Below are 23,973 nucleotides of genomic sequence, written 5' to 3'. Positions count from 1 at the left end.
CTGACCTCAGGTGATCTGCCCACCTCGGCCTCCCAGACTGCTGGGATTGCAGGCATGAGCTACTGTGCCCGGCCATGTGGCCTTTTAGTGCCTCAGTTTTCCCATTTAGTGATAACACAGAGTTTTAGTAAGGGTAAGAGACAATATATGTCAGTGTCTTGTCCAATAAGTGGAAGATACTGTTATCAATCCACATCTCTTCAACCCAACTCCCTGATCGCAACACTGTGAGAAAGTTGTTTCTCGTTTTTCCTAAGTCAAAGATTCACATCCTTTCTCTTGGGGCTCTCCTGTCTGTTCCAACAGATGAACTAGAGAAGGATGGGTCCTGGCACATGCCCATTGCACCTGCTGCCCTGAACCACAGGAGTGGCCTCTTCCCTGTATTTCCTCACCACACACGTGCTCTAGGGCCTAAGACCGTGCCTGGCAAGCAGAAGGTACGCATAAAGTGAACCTAAAGGGAACTCCATCACATGTGCCAGACTTACCTTATCAAACCCTCTGACTCCTCCATGCAGACTGTTGGGTTCCTTGTTAATGGCCAGGTGATACTCCTTGCCATCCACCTTGAAGGTTCCTTTGGCGATTCGGTTGGCCACCCTCCCAATAACTGCTCCAAAATATGGCTGCTTTTGGAGGTATCCTGCAAGGACAAGGGATAACAGCACTTTTAAAACTTCAATTCAGGCTGAGCTCTGTGGTTCACGCTTATAATCCCAGCGCTTTGGGAAGCCAAGGCGGGTGGATCACAAGGTCAGGAGATCGAGACCATCCTGGCTAACACGGTGAAAACCTGTCTCTACTAAAAATACAAAAAAATTAGCTGGGCGTGGTGGCGGGCGCCTGCAGTCCCAGCTACTCAGGAGGCTGAGGCAGGAGAATGGCATGAACCCAGGAGGTGGAGCTTGCAGTGAGCCGAGATCGTGCCACTGCACTCCAGCCCGGGCAACAGAGCGAGACTCTATCTCAAAAAAAAAAAAACCTCGGCCGGGCGCGGTGGCTCAAGCCTGTAATCCCAGCACTTTGGGAGGCCAAGACGGACGGATTACGAGGTCAGGAGATCGAGACCATCCTGGCTAACACGGTGAAACCCCGTCTCTACTAAAAAAAAAAAACAAAAAAACTAGCTGGGCGAGGTGGCGGGCGCCTGTAGTCCCAGCTACTCGGGAGGCTGAGGTAGAAGAATGGTGTGAACCCGGGAGGCGGAGCTTGCAGTGAGCTGAGATCCAGCCACTGCACTCCAGCCTGGGTGACAGAACGAGACTCCATCTCAAAAAAAAAACCAAAAAACAAAAACCAAAAAAAAACCCCTCAATCCAAAGGTGTGGTGCGTGCCACTGTCCCCCACCTTCTTCAGAGGGATGCTGCACATGGTAACATCTTGGGCATGTCAAAATCCTCACCAAATCACAGAAAATGGCTTTCATTACATATGATCCTTTCCTTTTCCAAAAGTAATCAATATTCATTATACAAAATTGTAAAAAATTTTATACAGCACAAAGAAAAAACTGAAATTATCTTTCATCTCATCACTAGAGAGAACCACTGTTAATATTCTTAGGTGCACACACTCTTCCATCTTTTAGTATAATGCATCTGTGTGCTTTTTCCTTTCTTTTTATAAAACTAGTTGTTGTTAAGACAGAGTCTCACTCTGTTGCCCAGGCTGGAGTGCCGTGGCCCCTTCTTGGCTAACTGCAAACTCCGCCTCCCAGGTTCAAGTGATTTTCTTGCCTCAGCCTCCTGAGTAGCTGGGAGTACAGGCATGCACCATATGCACTATCACACCCAGATAATTTTTGTATTTTTAGTAGAGACAGGGTTTCACCATGTTGGCCAGGTTGGTCTCGAACTCCTGACCTCAGGCAATCCACCCAACTCAGCCTCCCAAAGTGCTGGGATTACAGGCATGAGTCACTGTGCCCAGCCTTTTCCCTCTCTTTCAAGATATCTTATTGTACTGTATGCACCTATTTTTGGTCCAAAGTTGACTCTGAAACTGCAGGAAACAAAACTATGGCTGATGGGGGACTGTATAACACTGCTTTGTAATCTCCTTTTCTCTAGGCCAAAGTTATACTTTCCTGTGGTCTCGAGGGGAAACGATCTTATTCTTCTTTCTCTTCTTATTTATTTTAATCACATAATTAGTACTTTAAAATATCCTTTAAAGAGAGTTAGGTAATACACAAGGATATAGAGTAGGCTCACCAGAGGAAATATAGAATGCCTGGTTAAATGTGAGTTTCAAATAAACAATAAATAATTGCTTAGTATAAGTATATTCATTATTAAAATACGCAGGACATACTTATACTTTAAAAGTTGTGGCCAGGCGCGGTGGCTCATGCCTGTAATCCCAGCACTTTGGGAGGCCGAGGCAGGCATATCATGAGGTCAAGAGATCGAGACCATCCTGGCCAACATGGTGAAACCCCATCTCTACCAAAAATACAAAAATTAGCTGGGCGTCATAGTGCGCGCCTGTAGTCTCAGCTACTTGGGAGGCTGAGGCAGGAGAATTACTTCAACCCAGGAGGCAGAGGTTGCAGTGAGCCAAGATCGAGCCATTGCACTCCAGCAGTGAGCTGAGATCGAGCCATTGCACTCCAGCCTGGTGACAAAGTGAGACACTGTTTCAAAAAAAAAAAAGTATAAGCTATTTATGTGAAGTTCACATTTAACCAGGCATCCTGTACTTTTATTTGTGAAATCTAGCAACCTAAACAAAGAATAAAACATAAAAGCCTTCCTTCATCTCTCCACTCCCCTCCTTTCCAACAGTAACCACTATTAACAGTCTGGCACGTACACTTTATTTTAAAATTTGAATTAACTACATATAAGCAAATATACAAATACACAAACACACATATTCCATATAAAGAGAATCATACTATATAGAATATCTGCAACTTTTCATTTATCAAATATCTTCAGATGGCTCCATGTCATATCTACCATATTCCTTTTCATTTTTCTTTAGAGACAGAGTCTTGCTCTGTCGCCCGGGCTGGAGTGCAGTGGTGCAATCTTGGCTCATTGCAACCTCCGCCTCCCAGGTTCTAGCAATTCTCCTGCCTGAACCTCCCAAGTAGCTGGCATTATAGGCACACGCCACTACGCCCAGATAATTTTTTTTTTTTTGTATTTTAGTAAAGACAGGGTTTCACTATGTTGCCCAGCTGGTTTCGAACTCCTGAGCTCAGGCAATCCACCCGCCTCGGCCTCTCAAAGTGCTAGGATTACAGGCGTGAGCCACCCCACCTGGCCCATATTCCTTTTTATTTTTTTAGATAGGATCTCGCTGTTGCCCAGGCTGGAGTGCTGTGGAGCAATCATGGCTTTCTGCAGCCTTGACCTCCCGGGCTCAAATGATCCTCCCACCTCAGCCTCTGGAGTAGCTGGGACCACAGGTATATACCACCATGCCTGGCTAATTTTTTTACTTTTTATTTTGTAGAGACAGAGTTTCCCTATGTTGCCTAGTCTGGTCTCAAACTCTTGGGCTCAAGGGGTCCTCCTGCCTTGGCCTCCCAAAGTACTTGAAATTACTGGCATAAGCCACCGCACCTGGCCCCATATTCCTTTTGATGGTTACATAACGAGCACAAACTGTTTGGGGCCTTTTTAGGGGAGGGGCTATAAAAAGCAAAGTAGCGTCTTCACACTTACAGCTTTGTGTGTGGGCATATTACGGTACTTTTCTTCTCTTTAAGTTCCTCTGTGCTTAGTTTACAATAGAAAAGATTAAGGTTTGGAGATTGTTTTCTGTATTATCACCAAGATTACTTTCCACTCCAGTTTTCACTCAGACGTCCTCTGAATTCCATTCTCTTTTCCCATGGTACTTTGTATCTGTCATGTCTACTTCAGATCAGCGGAGAATGCAATTCAAGCATATGAACTATTTTTCCACGGCATGGAGAGGTTCTCAGGATATAGATCCTGAGCTGATTAGGCCAGTTACAGGTCACAGGTTTCCATTACCCAACTGGTTGCGTACAGATTAAACATTAATCCTTCTCTTCCAGGCCTTTGCTGGCTTGCTTCTTTGCTAATCTGCAGGTGCATCAGAGTGTTGCCCATGGACTATCATAATAGAGCTAACACTTACCGAGTGCTTTTTTTTTTTTTTTTTTTTGAGACGGAGTTTCGCTCTTATAGCCTAGGCTGGAGTGCAGTGGCTCGGTCTTGGCTCACTGCAACCTCTGCCTCCCGGGTTCAAGCAGTTATCCTGCCTCAGCCTCCCAAGTAGCTGGGACTACAGGCGCCCGCCACCACGCCCCGCTAATTTTTGTTTGTTTGTTTGTTTTGAGACGGAGTCTGGCTCTGTAGCCCAGGCTGGAGTGCAGTGGCGTGATCTCGGCTCACTGCAAGCTCCGCCTGCCGGGTTCATGCCATTCTCCCACTTCAGCCTCCTGAGTAGCTGGGACTACAGGCGCCCATCACCATGCCTGGCTAATTTTTTGTATTTTTAGTAGAGACGGGGTTTCACCACGTTAGACAGGATGGTCTCCATCTCCTGACCTCCTGATCCGCCCGCCTTGGCCTCCCAAAGTGCTGGGATTACAGGCGTGAGCCACCACACCCAGCCTTTTTTTGTATTTTTAGTAGAGATGGGGTTTCACCATGTTGGCCAGGCTGGTCTCAAACTCCTGACCTCAGGTGATCCATCTGCCTCGGCCTCCCAAAGTGTGTCCCAGCCACTTTCTAAGTGCTCTACATTTACCTCATTTCATACTCAGAACGTTTCTATGACATAGATACTATTACTATCCCAATTTACAGATGTGGAAACTGAGGACAGAAAAGTTAAATAACTTGCCCCAAAACACACAGCTAAGTAGTGGCAGAACAAAGACTTGAACCCAGTCTAGTTCATGAGTTCGTGTTCTTCAGTATCAAATTATGTGGAAAGCACAGGCTTTCTGTTGACCTTACCTCCATCCCTAGGCATAGGCCAGGCTGATCTCTCTCTCCTGTTCCCACCTCTCCCCACCTTCTTCTCTTTCTGAAAAGAGCTTTAAAATCCCATACACTGGTTAACCAAAAGGAGTCCCAAAGAGCCAAACAATCTTTCCTTGGTTTTGTTTCATCTGCTTTTCAGAAACTCAAAAATTATAGAAAAGCAGAATTTTTTTCTAAAAAACAAGATGTTTGACTGTAGAGATTTTTGAGTCCTACTTTGATTCATTCAACAAATGAACACTGAGCTCCCCCCTCTGCCAGAGGCATACTGGGTGTTAGAGACAACCACAAAGCCAACAGCAGGGCTCCTACCACTCGGGCTTGCAAGAATTCCCTTACAAGTGACCACTACCTGAAAACAATCACGTCTTGGAGATTGTCAGGCCTCTGAGCCCAAGTTAAGCCATCATATCCCCTGTGACCTGCACATATACATCCAGATGGCCTGAAGTAACTGAAGAATCATAAAAGAAGTAAAATTTAAATGGCCTGTTCCTGACTTAACTGATGACATTCCACCACAAAAGAAGTGAAAATGGCCCGTCCTTGCCTTAACTGATGACAGTACCTTGTGAAATTCCTTCTCCTTGCTCATCCTGGCTCAAAAAGCTCCCCCACTGAGCACCTTGTGACCCCCACCACTGCCCCAGAGGACAACTCCCTTTGACTGTAATTTTTCTTTACCTACCCAAATCCTATAAAACGGTCCCACCCCATCTCCCTTCGCTGACTCTATTTTCGGACTCAGCCTGCCTGCACCTAGGTGACTAAAAAGCTTTATTCCTCATACAAAGCCTGTTTGGTGGTCTCTTCACTTGGACAAGTGTGAAATTTGGTGCCGTGACTCGGATCGGGGGACCTCCCTTGGGAGATCAATGCCCTGTCCTCCTGCTCTTTGCTCCATGAGAAAGATCCACCTACGACCTCGGGTCCTCAGACCGACCAGCCCAAGGAACATCTCACCAATTTTAAATCCAGTAAGCAGCCTCTTTTTACTCTCTTCTCCAACCTCTCTCACTATCTCTCAACCTCTTTCTCCTTTCAATCTTGGCACCACAATCTCTCCCTTCTCTTAATTTCAGTTCTTTTCCTTTTCTTGTAGAGACAAAGGAGACATGTTTTATATGTGGACCCAAAACTCCGGTGAGGTCACAGACTCGGGAAGACAGTCTTCCCTTGGTGTTTAATCACGCAGGGATGCCTGCCTGATTATTCACCCACATTTCAGAGGTGTCTACGCGGGAACGCCTGCCTTGGTCCTTCACCCTTAGTGGCAAGTACCGCTTTTCTGGGGGGCAAGAACCCCCTGACCCCTTCTCTCCGTGTCTCTACCCCTTCTCCGCTTTACTGGAGGGCAAGAACCCCCCCACCCCTTCTCTCCGTGTCTCTACTCTCTCTTTGGGCTTGCCTCCTTCACTATGGGCAACCTTCCACCCTCCATTCCTCCTCCTTCTCCCTTAGCCTGTGTTCTCAAGAACTTAAAACTTCTTCAGCTCACACCTGACCTGAAACCTATTTTCTTCTACAATGCCGCTTGACCCTAACACAAACTTGACAGTGGTTCCAAATAGCGAGAAAACAGCACTTTCGATTTTTCCATCCTACAAGATCTAAATAATTCTTGTCGTAAAATGGGCAAACCGTCTGAGGTGCCTGATATCCAGGCATTCTTTTAGGCATTCTTTTACACATCGGTCCCTCCCTAGTCTCTGTTCCCAATGCAACTCGTCCCAAATCTTCCTTCTTTCCCTCCCGCCTGTCCCCTCAGTCCCAAACCCAAGTGGCGCTGAGTCTTTCTAATCTTCCTTTTCTAGAGAACCATCTGACTTCTCCCCTCCTCGCCAGGCTGAGCTAGGTCCCAATTCTTCCTCAGCCTCCGTTCCCCCACCCTATAATCCTTTTATCACCTCCCCTCCTCACACCTGGTCTGGCTTACAGTTCCGTTCCTTGACCAGCACTCCCCCACCAGCCCAGCAATTTCCTCTTAAAAAGGTGACTGCTAAAGACATAGTCAAGGTTAATGCTCTTTTTCTTTATCAGACCTCTCCCAAATCAGTTAGTGTTTAGGCTCTTTTTCATCAAATATGAAAAACCCAGCCCAGTTCATGGCTCGTTTGGCAGCAACCATGAGATGCTTTACAGCCTTAGACCCTAAAAGGTCAAAAGGCCGTCTTATTCTCAATATACATTTCATTAACCAATCCACTCCCGACATTAAATAAAACTCCAAAAATCAGATTCCGGCCCTCAAACCCCACAACAGGACTTAATTAACCTCACCTTCAAGGTGTGTAATAATAAAGACAGCCAAGTAGCCACATATTTCTGAGTTGCAATTCCTTGCCTCCACTGGGAGACAAACCCCAGCCACATCGCCAGCACACAAGAATTTCCAAATGCCTGAACCGCAGCAGCCAGGCGTTCCTCCAGGACCGCCTCCCCCAGGAACTTGCTTCAAGTGCCGAAAATCTGGCCACTAGGCCAAGGAATGCCTGCAGCCCTGGATTCCTCCTAAGCCAATGTCCCATCTGTGTGGGACTCCACGAAAAATCGGACTGTTCAACTCACCCGGCAGCCACTCCCAGAGCCCCTGGAACTCTGACCCAAGGCTCTCCGACTAACTCCTTCCCAGATCTTCTCAGGTTAGCGGCTGAAGACTGACACTGCCTGATCGTCTCGGAAGCCTACAGGACCATCACAGATGCTTTAGGTCACTCTCACAGTGGAAGGTAAGTCCATCCCCTTCTTAATCAATACAGAGGCTACCCAATCCACATTACCTTCTTTTCAAGGGCCTGTTTCCCTTGCTTCCATAACTGTTGTAGGTATTGATGGCCAGGCTTCTAAACCTCTTAAAACTCCCCAACTCTGGTGCCAACTTAGACAATACTCTTTTAAGCACTCCTTTTTAGTTATCCCCACCTGCCCAGTTCCCTTATTAGGCTGAGACATTTTAACTAAATGTATCTGCTTCCCTGACTATTTCTGCGCCACACCTTATTGCCACCTTTTCCCCCAGTTCAAAGCCTCCTTCACATCCTCCCCTTGTATCTCCCCACCTTAACCCACAAGTACAGGAAACCTCTGCTCCCTTGACTATTTCTGGGCTACAGCCACACCTCATTGCCACCTTTTCCCCCAGTTCAAAGCCTCCTTCACATCCTCCCCTTGTATCTCCCCACCTTAACCCACAAGTACAGGATACCTCTTCTCCCTCCTTAGTGACCGATCATGCATTCCTTACCATCCCATTAAAACCTAATCACCCTTACCCCACTCAATGCCAATATCCCATCCCACAGCACGCTTTAAAAGGATTAAATCCTGTTATCACTTGCCTGTTACAGCATCGCCTTTTAAAGCCTGTAAACTCCCCTTACAATTCCCCCATTTTACCAGTCCTAAAACCAGACAAGGCTTACAGGTTAGTTCAGGATCTGTGCCTTATCAACCAAATTGTCTTGCCTATCCACCCCATGGTGCCAAACTCATACACTCTCCTATCCTTAATACCTCCCTGCACAACCCATTATTCTGTTCTGGATCTCAAACATACTTTCTTTACTATTCCTTTACACCCTTCATCCCAGCCTCTCTTTCGCTTTCACTTGTACTGACCCTGCCACCCATCAGGCTCAGCAAATTACCAGGCCTATACTGCCGCAAGGCTTCACGGACAGCCCCCATTACTTCAGTCAAGCCCAAATTTCTTCCTTATCTGTTACCTATCTCAGCATAATTCTCACAAAAACACACGTGCTCTCCCTGCTGATCTTGTCCAGCTAATCTCCAAAACCCCAATCACTTCTACAAAACAACAACTCCTTTCCTTCCTAGGCATGGTTAGTGTGGTCAGAATTCTTATGCAAGAGCCAGGACCGTGCCCTGTAGCCTTTTTATCCAAACAACTTGACCTTACTGTTTTAGCCTACCAGCCCTCATGTCTGCGTGCAGGGGCCGCTGCCACCCTAATACTTTTAGAGGCCCTCAAAATCACAAACTATGCTCAACTCACTCTACAGTTCTTATAACTTCCAAAATCTATTTTCTTCCTCCCACCTGACGCATATACTTTCTGTTCCCCAGCTCCTTCAGCTATACTCACTCTTTGTTGAGTCTCCCACAATTACCATTGTTCCTGGCCCAGACTTCAATGAGGCCTCCCACATTATTCCTGATACCACACCTGACCCCCATGACTGTATCTCTCTGATCCACCTGGCATCCACTCCATTTCCCTATATTATTTTGTGTTCCTCACCCTGAACACACTTGGTTTATTGATGACAGTTCCACCAGGCCTAATCGCCACTCACCAGCAAAGGCAGGCTATGCTATAGTATATTTCACACCTATCATTGAGGCTACCGCTCTGCCACCCTCCACTACCTCTCAGCAAGCCGAACTAGTTGACTTAACTCAGGCCCTCACTCTTGCAAAAGACTACGCATCAATATTTATAATGACTCTAAATATGCCTTCCATATTCTGCACCACCATGCTGTTATATGGGCTGAAAGAGATTTCCTCACTATGCAAGGGTCCTCCATCATTAATGCCTCTTTAATAAAAACTATGCTCAAGGCCGCTTTACTTCCAAAGGAAGGTGGAGTCATTTACTGCAAGCACCATCAAAAGGTGTCAGATCCCATTGCTCTAAGCAACGCTTATGCTGATAAGGTGGCTAGACAAGCAGCTAGCATTCCAACTTCTGTTCCTCAGGGCCAGTTTTTCTCCTCCTTCACATCAGTCACTCCCACCTACTGCCCCACTGAAACTTCCACCTATGAATCTCTTCCCACAGAAGGCAAATGGTTCTTAGACCAAGGAAAATATCTCCTTCCAGCCTCACAGGCCCATTCTATTCTGTCGTCATTTCATAACCTCTTCCATGTAGGTTACAAGCCGCTAATCGTCTCCTAGAGCCTCTCATTTCTTTTCCATCATGGAAATCTATCCTCAAGGAAATCACTTATCAGTGTTCCATCTGCTATTCTCCTACCCCTCAGGGATTGTTCAGGCCCCCTCCCTTCCCTACACATCAAGCTTGGGGATTTGCCCCTGCCCAGGACTGGCAAATTGGCTTTACTCACATGCCCCTAGTCAGAAAACTAAAATACCTCTTTGTCTAGGTAGACGCTTTCACTGGATGGGTAGAGGCCTTTCCCACAGGGTCTGAGAAGGCCACTGTGGTCATTTCTTCCCTTCTGTCAGACGTAATTCCTCAGTTTGGCCTTCCCACCTCTATACAGTCTGATAACGGACCAGCCTTTACTAGTCAAATCGCCCAAGCAGTTTCTCAGGCTCTTGGTATTCAGTGAAACCTTCATATCCCTTACAGTCCTCAGTCTTCAAGAAAGGTAGAACGGACTAACGGTGTTTTAAAAACACACCTCACCAAGCTCAGCCACCAACTTAAAAAGGACTGGACAATACTTTTACCACTTGCCTTCTCAGAATTCGGGCCTGTCCTCGGAATGCTGCAGGGTACAGCCCATTTAAGCTCCTGTGTAGACTGCTCCTTTTTTTAGGCCCCAGTCTCATTCCAGACACCAGACCAACTTGGACTGCGCCGCAAAAAACTTGTCATCCCTACTATCTTCTGTCTAGTCATAATCCTATTCACCATTCTCAACTACTCATAAATGCCCTGCTTTCGTTTACACTGCCGGTTTACACTGTTTCTCCAAGCCATCACAGCTCATATCTCCTGGTGCTATCCCAAACCGCCACTCTAAATTCCCTCTTAAAGCAAATAAATAATCTTTGCTGGCAGGGCTATGCTGAACCTCCTTAGACACTCTAATTAGATGTCCTGGGTCCTCCCAATTCTTAGTCCTTTAATACCTGTTTTTCTCCTTATTTTATTCCGTTTAGTTTTTCAATTCATACAAAACCATATCCAGGCCATCACCAATAATTCTATAAGACAAACGTTTCTTCTAACAACCCCACAATATCACCCCTTACCACAAAATCTTCCTTCAGCTTAATCTTTCCCACTATAGGTTCCCACACCGCCCCTAATCTCCCTTGAAGCAGCCCTGAGAAACATGGCCCATTATCTCTGCATACCACCACCACCCCAAAAATTTTCAGCCACCCAACACTTCAACACAATTTTGTTTTATTTTTCTTATTAATATGAGAAGACAGGAATGTCAGGCCTCTGAGCCCAAGCTAAGCCATCATATCTCCTTGTGACCTGCACATATACATCCAGATGGCCTGCAGTAACTGAAGAATCACAAAAGAAGTGAAATTTAAATGGCCTGTTCCTGACTTACCTGATGACATTCCACCACAAAAGAAGTGAAAATGGCCCGTCCTTGCCTTAACTGATGTGAAATTCCTTCTCCTGGCTCATCCTGGCTCAAAAAGCTCCCCAACTGAGCACCTTGTGACCCCCACCCCTGCCCACCAGAGGACAACCCCCTTTGACTGTAATTTTCCTTTACCTACCCAAATCCTATAAAACGGTCCCACCCCATCTCCCTTCGCTGACTCTCTTTTCGGACTCAGCCTGCCTGCACCCAGGTGATTAAAAAGCTTTATTGCTCACACAAAGCCTATTTGGTGGTCTCTTCACAGGGATGCGTGTGAAAGAGATAAGCAGCACTTGCCAGGCCAGTTCCTCGGTTTGGAGGAATAGTTGTTTTGTTTGTTTGTTTGTTTGTTTGTTTTTTCCCCCATAATTATCAGGGTTTTTTTGTTTTTGTTTTTTTGAGACAGGGTCTTTCTCTGTCACCTAGGCTGGAGTGCAGTGGTGCCATCACGGCTCACTGCAGCCTTGACCTCCAGGCTCAGGTGGTCCTCCCACCTCAGCCTCCCAAATAGCTGGGACTACAGGCATGCACCACCACACCTATATACTTTTTGTATTTTTTCTAGAGACAGAGTGTTCCCGTGTTGCCCAGGCTGGTCTTGAACTCCTGAGCTCAAGTGATCCTCCCACCTAGGCCTCTAAAAGTGCTGGGATTACAGGTGAGAGCCACTCTGCCCCTGGAGGAATAGTTTTTAAGAATTAAACTCTAAGCACAGCAGAAATCCTGTCTCTGAAAAACCCTTTAGAACAAATTTTATATTACCTTCAAATGTTACTGATATGGTTTGGCTTTGTGCCCCCACCCAAATCTCATCTCAAATTGTAATCCCACCTGGTGGAGGTAATTGGATCATGGGGCGGTTCCCCCATGCTGCTCTCGTGATAGTCAGTGAGTTCTCACGAGATCTGATGGTTTAAAAGTGGCAATTTCCCCTGCTTTCCGTCTCTCTCTCTCTCCCACTGCCACGTAAGATCTGTCTAGCTTCCTCCTCGCCTTCTGCCATGATTGTAAGTTTCCTGAGGTCTCCTTATCCATGAGGAACTGTGAGTCAATTAAACCTATTTTCTTTATAAATTACCCCGTCTCAGGCAGTTCTTTTATAGCGTGTGAAAATTGACTAATAGTTACTGAGCTTTCACATCAAATCAGAATTACAAAAAGTGACAATCCCCAAATCCCGAATAAGGCATGGCTAAAAAATCTGTTTTGAAATGCAGAAAATACTGTTTTCCATGAAAATGTTCCAAGTTCCTGGGTCAAGCCATGAATGTTGATTTAACCAAGACAATTGCTGAACTTAGAGTAGAGGAAATGCTCGCCCCTTTTCCTGGGCAAGGCACTGGTGAGAATAAATTAATAAATGCTTAATCATGGGATATGGCCCTTTCCATTCCTCTAACATCCCAAGGACCACAACTATGACACCCACCTCGGACAGACCAAAATTAGCAAGCATGCACTAAAGTCTGAAATAAAATTACCACTCTCAATCCTAAACCTCCATTCACAGAATGACTTATCCTTTGGTTATATGAAGAAAACAATTAACTTTAATTAATAAGCACTTTAGTAATCTCAGATAATTTATATACTTTTTAGTGGCTTCTTGCTGTCCTAGATGAATCTCCATGCCATTTTTTGCAGTGTTAATTAAGTGAAATAAAAAGTTCTAGTAGAGTGATAGATGGTATTTGGGGGCAAAGGAAAGAAAGGGGATAACAATTATTAATTGCTCACTCTGGTCAGAGACATATCAAATATGTGGTCAGATATGGTCAGACACATATCACAGCCCATAGCTCATTAAATCATCACAATCCATTTGTTTCACGTGAGGAAATAGGTCTGGAGCATTTAAATAAATTGCCCGGGGTCACACAGCTTTAAGGAAGGAAGCAGAACTTTAAACCAGGAATTCTCAATGCTCCCACCAGGGTGCTCCTGGTCGTGTGTGACATTAAACTACATCCTCTAACCTGATCCTTTTTTTCCCTGATCCCCTCTTCTGAATCCAGGTTTTCTAAAGGCACTAAATTTACTTTTTCTATTTTTTCCTTAATGCCTCTCATGGCAGTTAATAGCCAGATCTTTGGTGGTAACTGGGAGAAACATGAAAAGGAAGGCGTTTCAATGATTGTATGCGTAGGTTGTTTATACCTGTGGCTTATAAGCAAATATTCTCAGCACAGGCTTTGAAAGAAATCATAATGACTGTAGGTGGGACATGCCAATGAAAAACATTTTTAGGCTGGTCATGGTGGTTCACGCCTGTAATCCCAGCACTTTAGGAGGCTAAGGTGGACAGATCTCTTGAGGTCAGGATTTTGAGACCAGCCCTGCACTTAAAAGTTTTTTTCTTTTCTTTTTTTTTTTCTTTTGAGACGAAGTCTTGCTCTGTCACCAGGCTGAAGTGCAGTGGCACAATCTCGGCTCACTGCAACCTCCGCCTCCCAGGTTTAAGCGATTCTCCTGCCTCAGCCTCCCGAATAGTTGGGATTACAGGCATTTGCTACCATGCCCAGCTAATTTTTGTATTTTTAGTACAGACGGGTTTCACCATGTTGGCCAGGATGGTCTCCATCTCTTGACCTTGTGATCTGCCCACCCAAAGTGCTGGGATTACAGGGGTGAGGCACTGTGCCCGGCAAAAAACATTTTTCCACACAAAAAAAGGTAGAAAAACTCATAGGAGGCATTACTGATTTTTCTAGGCTATTGTAGAAGGACAAAATTCCTCAGACACCAGGTTAAAGAAGGAAGGAGCTTTATTCAGCAGACTTGCGTCTCAAAAGCCGAGCTCCCTGAATGAGCAATTCCTGTCCCTTTTAAGGGCTTACAACTCTAAGGGGGTCTACGTGAGAGGGTCATGATCAATTGAGCAAGCTGGGGGTACCTGACTGGGGGCTGCATGCACTGGTAATCAGAACGGAACACAACAGGACAGGGATTTTCACAGTACTTTTCCATACAATGTCTGGAATCTATAGATAACATAACTGGTTAGGTCAGGGGTCGATCTTTAACTACCAGGTCCAGGGCGCAATGCCAGGCTGGCTGCTTGTGGATTTCATTTCTGCCTTTTAGTTTTTACTTCTTCTTTCTTTGGAGGTAGAAACTGGGCATAAGACAATATGAGGGGTGGTTTCCTCCCTTACTATAACTAAAAATTTATATAATTTTCTTCTTTAGAAGTCCATGAAAGAAAAAAAATCTCATTTTCCCAGGGAGAAACTGAACCATTCTGACCTCTGGTTATGGCTGTCATCCAAACAGTTTATATAACCTGTCTGGGAAACTGGAGATTGTTCATCTCTAACTCTGCAGTTACGAAAGGAATTATTCACGCTCAGATCTTCCACATGGCTCAAAACCATTTTTGAGATATGGTAATGTCAAGATAGCCCCTTATTCTGTCAAATCTTTAAAAAAATTTTTTTAATTTAAATTTATTTATTTATTTATTTTAGAGACAGGGTCTCACTATGTTGCCCAGGCTGGTCTCAAACTCCTGGCATCAAACGATCCTCCCACTTTGGACTCCCAGGATTACAGGCATGAGCCACCATGCCGGCCTCTGTCAAGTCTTATTACTTTAAATTATTTACCTCTTTTTTTTATACTATGTTTATATACTCTGACATTTTAAAAGAATATACAGTGAAAATTAAGTCTCCTTCCCACCCCCTGCACCCTGGGTACCCAGGATCCTTTCTTAACAACCACTGTTACCAGTTTATTGTTAACATAGGTTTTAATGCACTAGAAATGTAGTATCACACCATCAAAATAGTAACAGAGTGCTGTGTATCTCCCCTGCAAGAGTCAGAGCCCACACCTCTACAACAAACAATGGTTAACAAGAGAAAAGCAAAACAGCTGGGCACAGTGGCTCATGTCTGTAATCCCAGCACTTTGGGAGGCTGAAGTGGGAGGATTGCTTGAGGCCAGTAGTTCGAGGCTGCAAGTGAGCTATAATTGCACTACTGTACTCCAGCCTGGGTGAGTACTCCTCCTCTAAAAAATAAAAAAGCCAAACAAATGTATTTGATTATAGTTTTATGTAACAAAGGAGCTTTCAGAATGAAGACCCACAGATACAGGGAAAACAATCCATTTTTATGCTTAGGTCCAGTGGAGCATGAACAGCCATGTAGAAATATGATTGGACAAAAAAGGTAAGATCTGAGTGGGGAAACTTGGCAACGCCTGTGTTCAGATTTTTCTTGGCCTCCCCATGCAGCATTCCTTCCTCCCAGGTATGGGGCAGGACCCCTCTGGAATGAGGGTCTTACTTTCTTTATGGTCAGCTGTTACACAGAAAGGCAGAGGGAAAGGTTAGAGTATATTTTTATTATTTTGAGATGGAGTCTCACTCTGTCGCCCAGGCTGGAGTGCAGTGGCGCAGTCTCAATTCACTGCAACTTCCGTCTCCCGGAAGTGATTCTCCTGCCTCAGCCTCCCAAGTAGCTGGGATTACAGGTGCCTGCCAGCAGCCTGGCCAACATGGCAAAACCCCATCTCTACTAAAATTACAAAAACATTAGCCGGGCATAGTGGTGTTCAACAGAAAGCTGGGTTTTGTTTTTTACCCTTAGGAATCTGAAATTTGCTCTCTGTTTTTTAAGATAAGAGTTTCACTCTGTCACCCACGCTGGAGTGCAGTGGCACAATCTTGGCTCACTGCAACCTCCGCCTCCTGGGTTCAAGTGATTCTCCTGCCTCAGCCTCCTGACTAGCTGGGATTACAAGCACGTGCCACCATGCTCAGCTAATTTTTTTGTATTTTTAGTAGAGACAGGGTTTCACCATGTTGGCCAGGCTTGTCTGGCCAACATGTAACCATGAGCCATGTCACATATCTGAAGAACCAAACAGACAAAACGACACACCAAAAGGAAAACCTCAAACCTCCTCTCCAGCAGAATTTGTCTATGCCCCAACCACTAAGCAGAGTATTAACTCTCAGTTTCTCTTTGCCAGCTTTATTTCACACCTCATTTTCTGTCTAGTTACACCACGGTGCTAAGAGAGCATGATGTACATTTTCCTTTGCTGCAATCAAGCTGCAATGGTCATTCTTTATGCAATTACTGAGTTAAAGCTGCAATTGTCATTCTTTCTTTTTGCAATTATTGAGTTAAAGTCTATCTCCCCAGCCAAACCACAAGAGTGGGGACCTTGTCTGTCCTGTTGAATGAGGGTCAATGGATTAATGGAGTTTTCAAATGTATGAATTAATGCCTGATCCTAATTGCCCATGAATTCTGGGATAAAAGTCAATCCTAGTTGGTAGGAGACCTGATCTCTAGACACTGAGTTGGTCTTGTCTATTTTGTTCCCTAAATGGTTATTGGGTAGCTGGTGTACTAGGCAACCACTGAGCTTACTGGAGCATTTCTGAGACAACCAGGCCTCAAAGAGAATCTGATCAAGGAAGAAGGAAGTAGAAGAGGCAAGTATTTGAATTTCCTTCTTCAGAAGGGAAGCACTGGGAGCCACACCCCCTCTTGCCTGCTCTTTCCTCTCCAGCCCTCTCAAGGGATCAGGCAGTTCAAAGATCAGGCAGTTCAAAGATCGCTCCAGGATCGCTGAAGTGTATCTTACCATCAGCTGACCTTTTATGTTAATTGGGGCAAAGACTGAACGGATAACCAGAGGCCAACTCCCATAGCTTATTTATTACAGTTTTTCCCAAACGCAGGATGGCCACACAGCCCTCTGTTAGCCTGATGCATGCACTTGCAAGTCAGACGGTCCCAAGCTAGGCGACTTTCCCCCTTGGTCCCTCTCATTGCAAGTGGCCCGATAGATCCGGGAGGTGTGTAGCGTGGGTCTGGGGCCTGCTCGCAGCCCCCTGCCGAGTTCAACCCACCTTCCAACTCGGCGAAGCCAAGCACCACGTCTGAGGCTCTCCCCTGCCTGTCTTTGACCTCTAGGGCTGTGATCGTGCAGCCCCAGGAGATGATGTCCACTCTCAGGAGGTCTGACTGCAGCTGGAACTTTTCCACTGTCCCTCCTCCCGAGGGCAGCTCTCCAAACACGGCTCTGGTCACCGAAGCCATAGGGAAAGTTCGGCGTGTGCAACTACTGCCCACTCTTCAAACTCCAGCGCTCGCTAAGCTAGAAGCGACACAAGTTTATAGGAGCAGGGGCGTGACTCGGCTCAGACTCCTCCCTTTCCTTGCCTGGATTTAGGGAGTGACCGTTCCTGCAAAAAATAGCCCCCTGGGGCCTTTCTAAATCATTCCTTTGCCTGAGGGTAACGAGAGGCAAACTTTGCAGCCACGCTTGCAGTTCTTATCCTTGGCTCGCCCTGGTTGCATTGCATGTTGGGAATGGTAGTTTTTGGGATGTGAAATTGCATTTTGGGACCTGTAGTCTTTCTAAACTCGAATCCTGGGTTGACGGTGTTCTACCTCCATCTCCCCACACCTCAACATGTAATGAGCTGGTCATTAATGTCGGTGGCTATCAGACGAAGAACGGGAAAATATAGATAGCAGACTTACAGTGAGACCGATCTTGGGAGAAAATTATATTTTAACTCTTTGATACAAGGGGCAAGAGAAGTACAGTAGTAGTTGGCCGGGCGCGGTGGCTCACGCCTGTAATCCCAGCACTTTGGGAGGCCGAGGCGGGCGGATCAGGATGTCAGGAGAATCGAGACCATCCTGACTAACACGGTGAAACCCCGTCTCTACTAAAAATACAAAAAAAAAAAAAAAAAAAAAAAAGCCGGGTGTGGTGGCACATGCCTGTAATCCCAGCTACTCAGGAGGCAGGAGAATGGCATGAACCCAGGAGGCGGAGCTTGCAGTGAGCCGAGATCGCGCCACTGCACTCCAGGCTGGGCAACAGAGCGAGACTCCGTCTTAAAAAAAAAAAATAAATAAGTACAGTCATAGTTTAGAAATGAGGTAAATCATTTTGGTCTTCTCTGCACACAGACTTACTGAAGATCCATTCTTTTTGTCCCACGGGTGAAGTCCTGGACTTGGTTCTGTTGGAGCCACTACCCAGAAGGCTCTCCTGACAGCCAAAGCTGTGCCAGCCTCGAGGAACTTGGCCCAGACAGAGTCAGGCAGATGGATTAGGCCTTCCCCTCCGTGTGCGGAGGTGATCAGAGACAGCCTCAGACTCTCTTTACTTCAGGGGACTGGGAAGGGACCTCGGGTGTTTTCTGGCTCCTGAATTCCACAGTTTCTTTAAGAAGTGATTCAGGGAACAAGTATTTATTGAAGTCCTTGTCAATGCCAGGTACTGAACCTTTGTTATCTCCTTTTCTGCAAGTAGGATGGAGTCTTCAGGTATGTACAATTGGAGAAGAAAGACACTAAGGTCATTAAATAATTGTCTTGCTTGATCGTGTCTCAGAATTAGCTGAGGACATTTAAAATGCATATTCCCAGGCCCACCTCTGGAATTTCTAATTCTGAAAGTCTAGGGTGAAACTCAGGAATCTGCGTTTTTCATATTCCCCAAGTTATTCTTCTGCAGATTATCTAGGACCATATTTAGAGAAATATCGCTCTAAGGCTTGATGACTAATCTGAAATTTTTTTTCCCCAAAAAAGTAGGCTCTGATGGCAGAAGGATTAAAATAAAGCTATTAAGGGCCTTAATGAGATAACATACAGGCACCTATGTATTTCCTTGCTAAGTCTGGCAACTCTAGAGGAGTACTGAGCCTAGGAAGTGGGAGGTTACTGGGAGCCTAAAGACAAGTTTTACTCAAGCCATCTGCATAATCATCTATCTTTTCTTGATACTGCTCTTGGCTTGGTTCCTGGGTACTTCAGAGGGTATCCAACTAGACTGTGGTGAGTGCAGAAATGAAATGCATCTTTGATTAGGAAATTAGGAGAATTGGGATTATGTGCCTGGAATCAGATGCTAATGAAACGTAATAACTATCTCTCAGCCTCTTCTGTCTGTAATTTAAGGAATATTTAGCATTCTTGCCATAAAACCTCAATTCTCCATCATGAAGCAGAAGAATTCTGATAGCAATCAAAAAATAAAAAAGACTTGCAACAGGCTTCCATGGAGCTCAACATATAATAATAAAAAGACCCAAACAATTCAAATTATAGACTGCATCACACTCATACAATAACCAACAGGCACTCCTATGTGCTGCTTCATCAGAAATTCTCATAAACTCTGAGTTTCATCAGCCACTTAACTTTGTGGTTGATTCACACATAAGCCCTTTGGCAATGCTGTGTTAGCAAGGATGTCTTAGAATCTCTTCTCTGAGCAGGAAGACCACTTTTTTCTTTTTTCTCAACCTCCAGTTCTCAGTGTTCTGCCAAGCACATGCTGTTACAGAAAGAAATAAATGCATTTGCGTGCCCAATGCTAAATGTCTCTAGGAAAGGTCTTGTTACTCCATTTGGTAGAAAATGAATGTACTATGATGTCTCCCTAAAATGTAAAGAGGCCTGGGCGCGGTGGCTCACGCCTGTAATTCTAGCACTTTGGGAGGCAGAGGCGGGTGGATCACCTGAGGTCAGGAGTTTGAGACCAGCTTGACCAATATGGTGAAACCCTGTCTCTACTAAAAATAAAAAAACTAGCCAGGTGTGGTGGCATGTGCCTGTAGTCCCAGCTACTCGGGAGGCTGAGACAGGAGAGTTGCCTGAACCCGGGAGGCGGAGGTTGCAGTGAGCTGACATTGTGCCACTGCACGCCAGCCTGGGTGACAGAGTGAGGCTCCATTTCCAAAAAAAAAAAAAAAATGTAAGGAGTACCTTTCTTGATTTCATTTTCCTTTGAAGGGTTTAACTAACATATTGTTGCAAATAGGATTACCTTGTGCTTGAATCAACTGTCAGGCACAAACCTTGATTTTTCCTCACCCTAATATCCCATTTTCATCCCACAGTGAAACTCTAAAGGAATATCTGTGCACTTAAAAAAAAAAAAAAAAAAAGCCTTAATCTAGGGGAAATTCTCTATCTGCAGGGAAGTCAGATGTAAGGTAGTAATCTGGAAAATGAAGCACTGTCGAATTTCAGGAGGTATTTATTTTTATTTTGGGGTAAGGGCCTGAGGATGAGATTATAAGGTAAAGGGAGAAGGGATTATGGCATTTATGTAAAAGGAGAATTACTTAAAGTAGATAGCATTTCCTCTAACTAGAAAGGGAGGTGTCAGGGTGGGCTGGTGAAGAATAAGTTCTGGGTTTTTTCTGTGTTGTTTTTGTTTGTTTGTTTGTTTTTTGAGAGGGAGTCTCACTCTGTTGCCCAGGCTGGAGTGCAGCGGCATGATCTCGGCTCACTACAACCTCCACCTCCTGGGTTTAAGCAATTCTCTTGTCTCAGCCTCCCGAGTAGCTGGGACTACAGGTGCCCACCACCATGCCCTGCTAATTTTTGTATTTTTAGTAGAGATGGGGTTTCACTATATTGGTCAGGCTGGTCTCAAACTCCTGATCTCAGGTGATCCACCTGCCTCGGCCTCCCAAAGTGCTGGGATTACAGGCATGAGCCATTGTGTTCAACCAAGGTCTCTCTCTTATCAGATAGAGGTAAGTCCCCAAAACTGAGTGCCTGGGGAGCCAGGCATAAGGAAATCTGAACCCTTGGACACTGCCACCACCTCCTCATTCAACACAGAAATGGCAGGGTGTGTTGTTCCTGGGAGGCGTCAGACCATGCTTTCATAAAAACATTCTGGGCTGGGTACGGTGGCTCACGCCTGTAATCCCAGCACTTTGGGAGGCCAAGGCAGGAGAATTGCTTGAGCCCAGGAGTGGGCAACATAGCGAGACCTCATCTCTGCTAAAAGTTAAAAAAAAAAATAGTTAGGCTGGGCATGGTGGCTCATGACTGTTAAGTCCAGCACTTTGGGAGGCTGATGCGGGTGAATCATGAGGTCAGGAGTTCGAGACCAGCCTAACCAACATGGTAAAACCCTGTGTCTACTAAAAATACAAAAATTAGCTGGGCATGGTGGCAGGCACCTGTAATCCCAGCTACTCGGGAGGCTGAGGCAGGAGAATCGCGTGAAACCAGAAGGCAGAGGTTGCAGTGAACCTAGATCATGCTATAACACTCCAGCCTGGGCAACAAGGGCGAAACTCTGTCTCAAAAAAAAAATTAGCTGGGTGTGGTAGTAGGCTCCTCTGGTCCCAACTACTTGGAAGGCTGAGGCTGGAGAACTGCTTAGGCCTGGGAGGTTGAAGCTGTAGTGAGCTGTGATCACACCACTGCACTCCAGCTGAGGTGACAGAGCAAGACCCTGTGTCAAAAAATAAAATAAAAATAAAAACAATATGAAGTTCTAAGCTATTGACAAGCTGCTACGCAGAGAAAATTCCCTGAGTTATAATAACCAAACTGAGTCACAGTTTGTCTATAAAAATCCCTGGAAAAGATTCTCTCCAGTCACATTGGTCCGTTACCACACTCCTGTTCTCTTTGTCATTTCTCTAAACTCCAACATTGTTTATCGTCAATTCTCCTTAATGGGCTCTCAGTAGCCACTGTCTTAGATCATTCCTTATCTTTCCATGAGTAGATTTTTGTTGTTGCTTACTCAACTATTGGCTCTCTGACTCAATATTTTGACTTACATATACATAGATATATATATATATATATTTTTTTTTTTTTTTTTTTTTTTTTTTTTTGAGGCGGAGTCTTGCTCTGTCGCCCAGACTGGAGTGCAGTGGCCAGATCTCAGCTCACCGCAAGCTCCGCCTCCCGGGTTTACGCCATTCTCCTGCCTCAGCCTCCCGAGTAGCTGGGACTACAGGCGCCCGCCACCTCGCCCGGCTAGTTTTTGTATTTTTAGTAGAGACGGGGTTTCACCGTGTTAGCCAGGATGGTCTCGATCTCCTGACCTCGTGATCCGCCCGTCTCGGCCTCCCAAAGTGCTGGGATTACAGGCTTGAGCCACCGCGCCCGGCCGATATATATTTTTTTGAGACAGAGTCTCATTCTGTTGCCCTGGCTGGAGAGCAGTGGTGTGATTTTGGTTCACTGCAACCTCTACCTGCCAGGTTCAAGTGATTCTCCTGCCTCAGCCACTCAAGTAGCTGCGACTACAGGCACGTGCCACCATGCCCAGCTGATTTTTGTATTTTTAATAGAGATGGGGTTTTACCATGTTGGCCAGGCTGGTCTCGAGCTACTGACCTCAGGTGATCCACCCACCTTGGCCTCCCAAAGTGCTGGGATTACAGACGTGAGCCACCGTGCCTGGCCAGACTTACATATTTTTAATTAATTAATTATTTTTTGGAGACAGAATCTTGCTCTGTTGCCCAGACTGGAGTACAATGCTGCGATCTCCACTCACCGCAACCTCTACCTCCTGGGTTCAAGCGATTCTCCTGCCTCAGCCTCCTGAGTAACTGGGATTGCAGGCGCAAGCCACCATGCCTGGCTGATCTTTTGTATTTTTTGTAGAGACAGATTTCACCGTGTTGGCCAGGTTGGTCTTGAACTCCTGACCTTGTGATCTGCCTGCCTCGGCCTCCCAAAGTGCTGGGATTACAGACGTGAGCCCCCTCACCTGGCCCCCGTTTTTTATTTATTTTAATTAATTAATTTTTTTTTTTTTTTTTTTTTTTTTGAGACGGAGTCTCGCTCTGCCGCCCAGGCTGGAGTGCAGTGGCCGGATCTTAGCTCACTGCAAACTCCGCCTCCCAGGTTTACGCCATTCTCCTGTCTCAGCCTCCCGAGTAGCTGGGACTACAGGCGCCCGCCACTTCGCCCGGCTAGTTTTTTTTGTATTTTTTAAGTAGAGACGGGGTTTCACCATGTTAGCCATGATGGTCTCGATCTCCTGACCTCGTGATCCACCCGTCTCGGCCTCCCAAAGTGCTGGGATTACAGACTTGAGCCACCGCGCCCGGCCATTAATTTATTTTTTGAGACAGGGTCTTGCTCTGTAACCCAGGCTGGCATGCAGTGGCACGAACATGGCTCACTGCATCCCCAACCTCCTGGGCTCAAGTAATCCTCCTGCCTCAGCCTCCCAAGTAGTTGGGACCATGGGTATGTGCCACCACATCTGGCTAATTTTTAACTTTTTTTTAAGAGATGGAGTCTTGCTCTGTTGCCCAGGCTAGTTACAAACTCCTGACCTCAAGCCTTCCCCTGCCTCAGCCTCCCAAAATGCTGAGATTACAGGCACAAGCCACCACACCCAGCCCAACTTATATATTTTTGCAAACCAAACTCACTCTACTTGATTTCAGACAAAAACTACCTGTACATGCCTGGCGTGGTGGCTCACGCCTATAATCCCAGCACTTTGGTGGGCCGAGGCGGGTGAATGATTTAAGGTCAGGAGTTTGAGACCAGCCTGACCAAAATGGTGAAACCCCGTCTCTACTAAAAATTCAAAAATGAGCCGGGCATGGTGGCACATGCCTGTAATCCCAGCTACTCGGGAGGCTGAGGCAGGAGAGTCGCTTGAGCCTGGGAGGTGGAGGTTGTGGTGAGCCGAGGATTGCGCCACTGCACTCCAGTCTGGGCAACAGAGTAAGACCCTGTCTCAAAAAAAAAAAAAAAAAACAAAAAAGAAACAAACAAAAAAACTACCTGCACTGGAAGCCAGGAATCTCTGAGAGAATCTTATCAAGTTTAAAAGAGGTAGAATTATTCACAGTTTAATTTTTTTTTTTTTTTTAAGACAGAGTCTCTCTGTCACCCAG

At 45.7% G+C, this 23,973-nt stretch overlaps 1 protein-coding gene across 3 annotated transcripts in view; it reads right to left on the bottom strand.

Annotated features, from left to right (window-relative positions):
* The window catches only part of GALM (galactose mutarotase), a 109,066-nt gene extending 91,452 nt beyond the window's left edge, over positions 1-17,614 (bottom strand). For all 3 annotated transcript variants that reach the window (XM_030920723.1, XM_010364132.2, XM_010364130.2), the window contains exons 1-2: positions 17,176-17,614; positions 492-646 (exon numbers count right to left, since the gene is read on the bottom strand). In XM_030920723.1, the coding sequence (XP_030776583.1) occupies positions 492-646; positions 17,176-17,365 (345 nt within the window). In that variant the 5' untranslated portion in view covers positions 17,366-17,614. The remainder of the gene's footprint in view (positions 1-491; positions 647-17,175) is intronic.
* Between the last annotated feature and the right edge of the window lie 6,359 nt (positions 17,615-23,973).

This window comes from Rhinopithecus roxellana, chromosome 17, assembly GCF_007565055.1.
Source record: "Rhinopithecus roxellana isolate Shanxi Qingling chromosome 17, ASM756505v1, whole genome shotgun sequence".
NCBI lineage: Eukaryota > Metazoa > Chordata > Mammalia > Primates > Cercopithecidae > Rhinopithecus > Rhinopithecus roxellana.
Note: the sequence above shows the minus strand (reverse complement) of the source record. Positions and strands in the feature narration are given on the sequence as shown.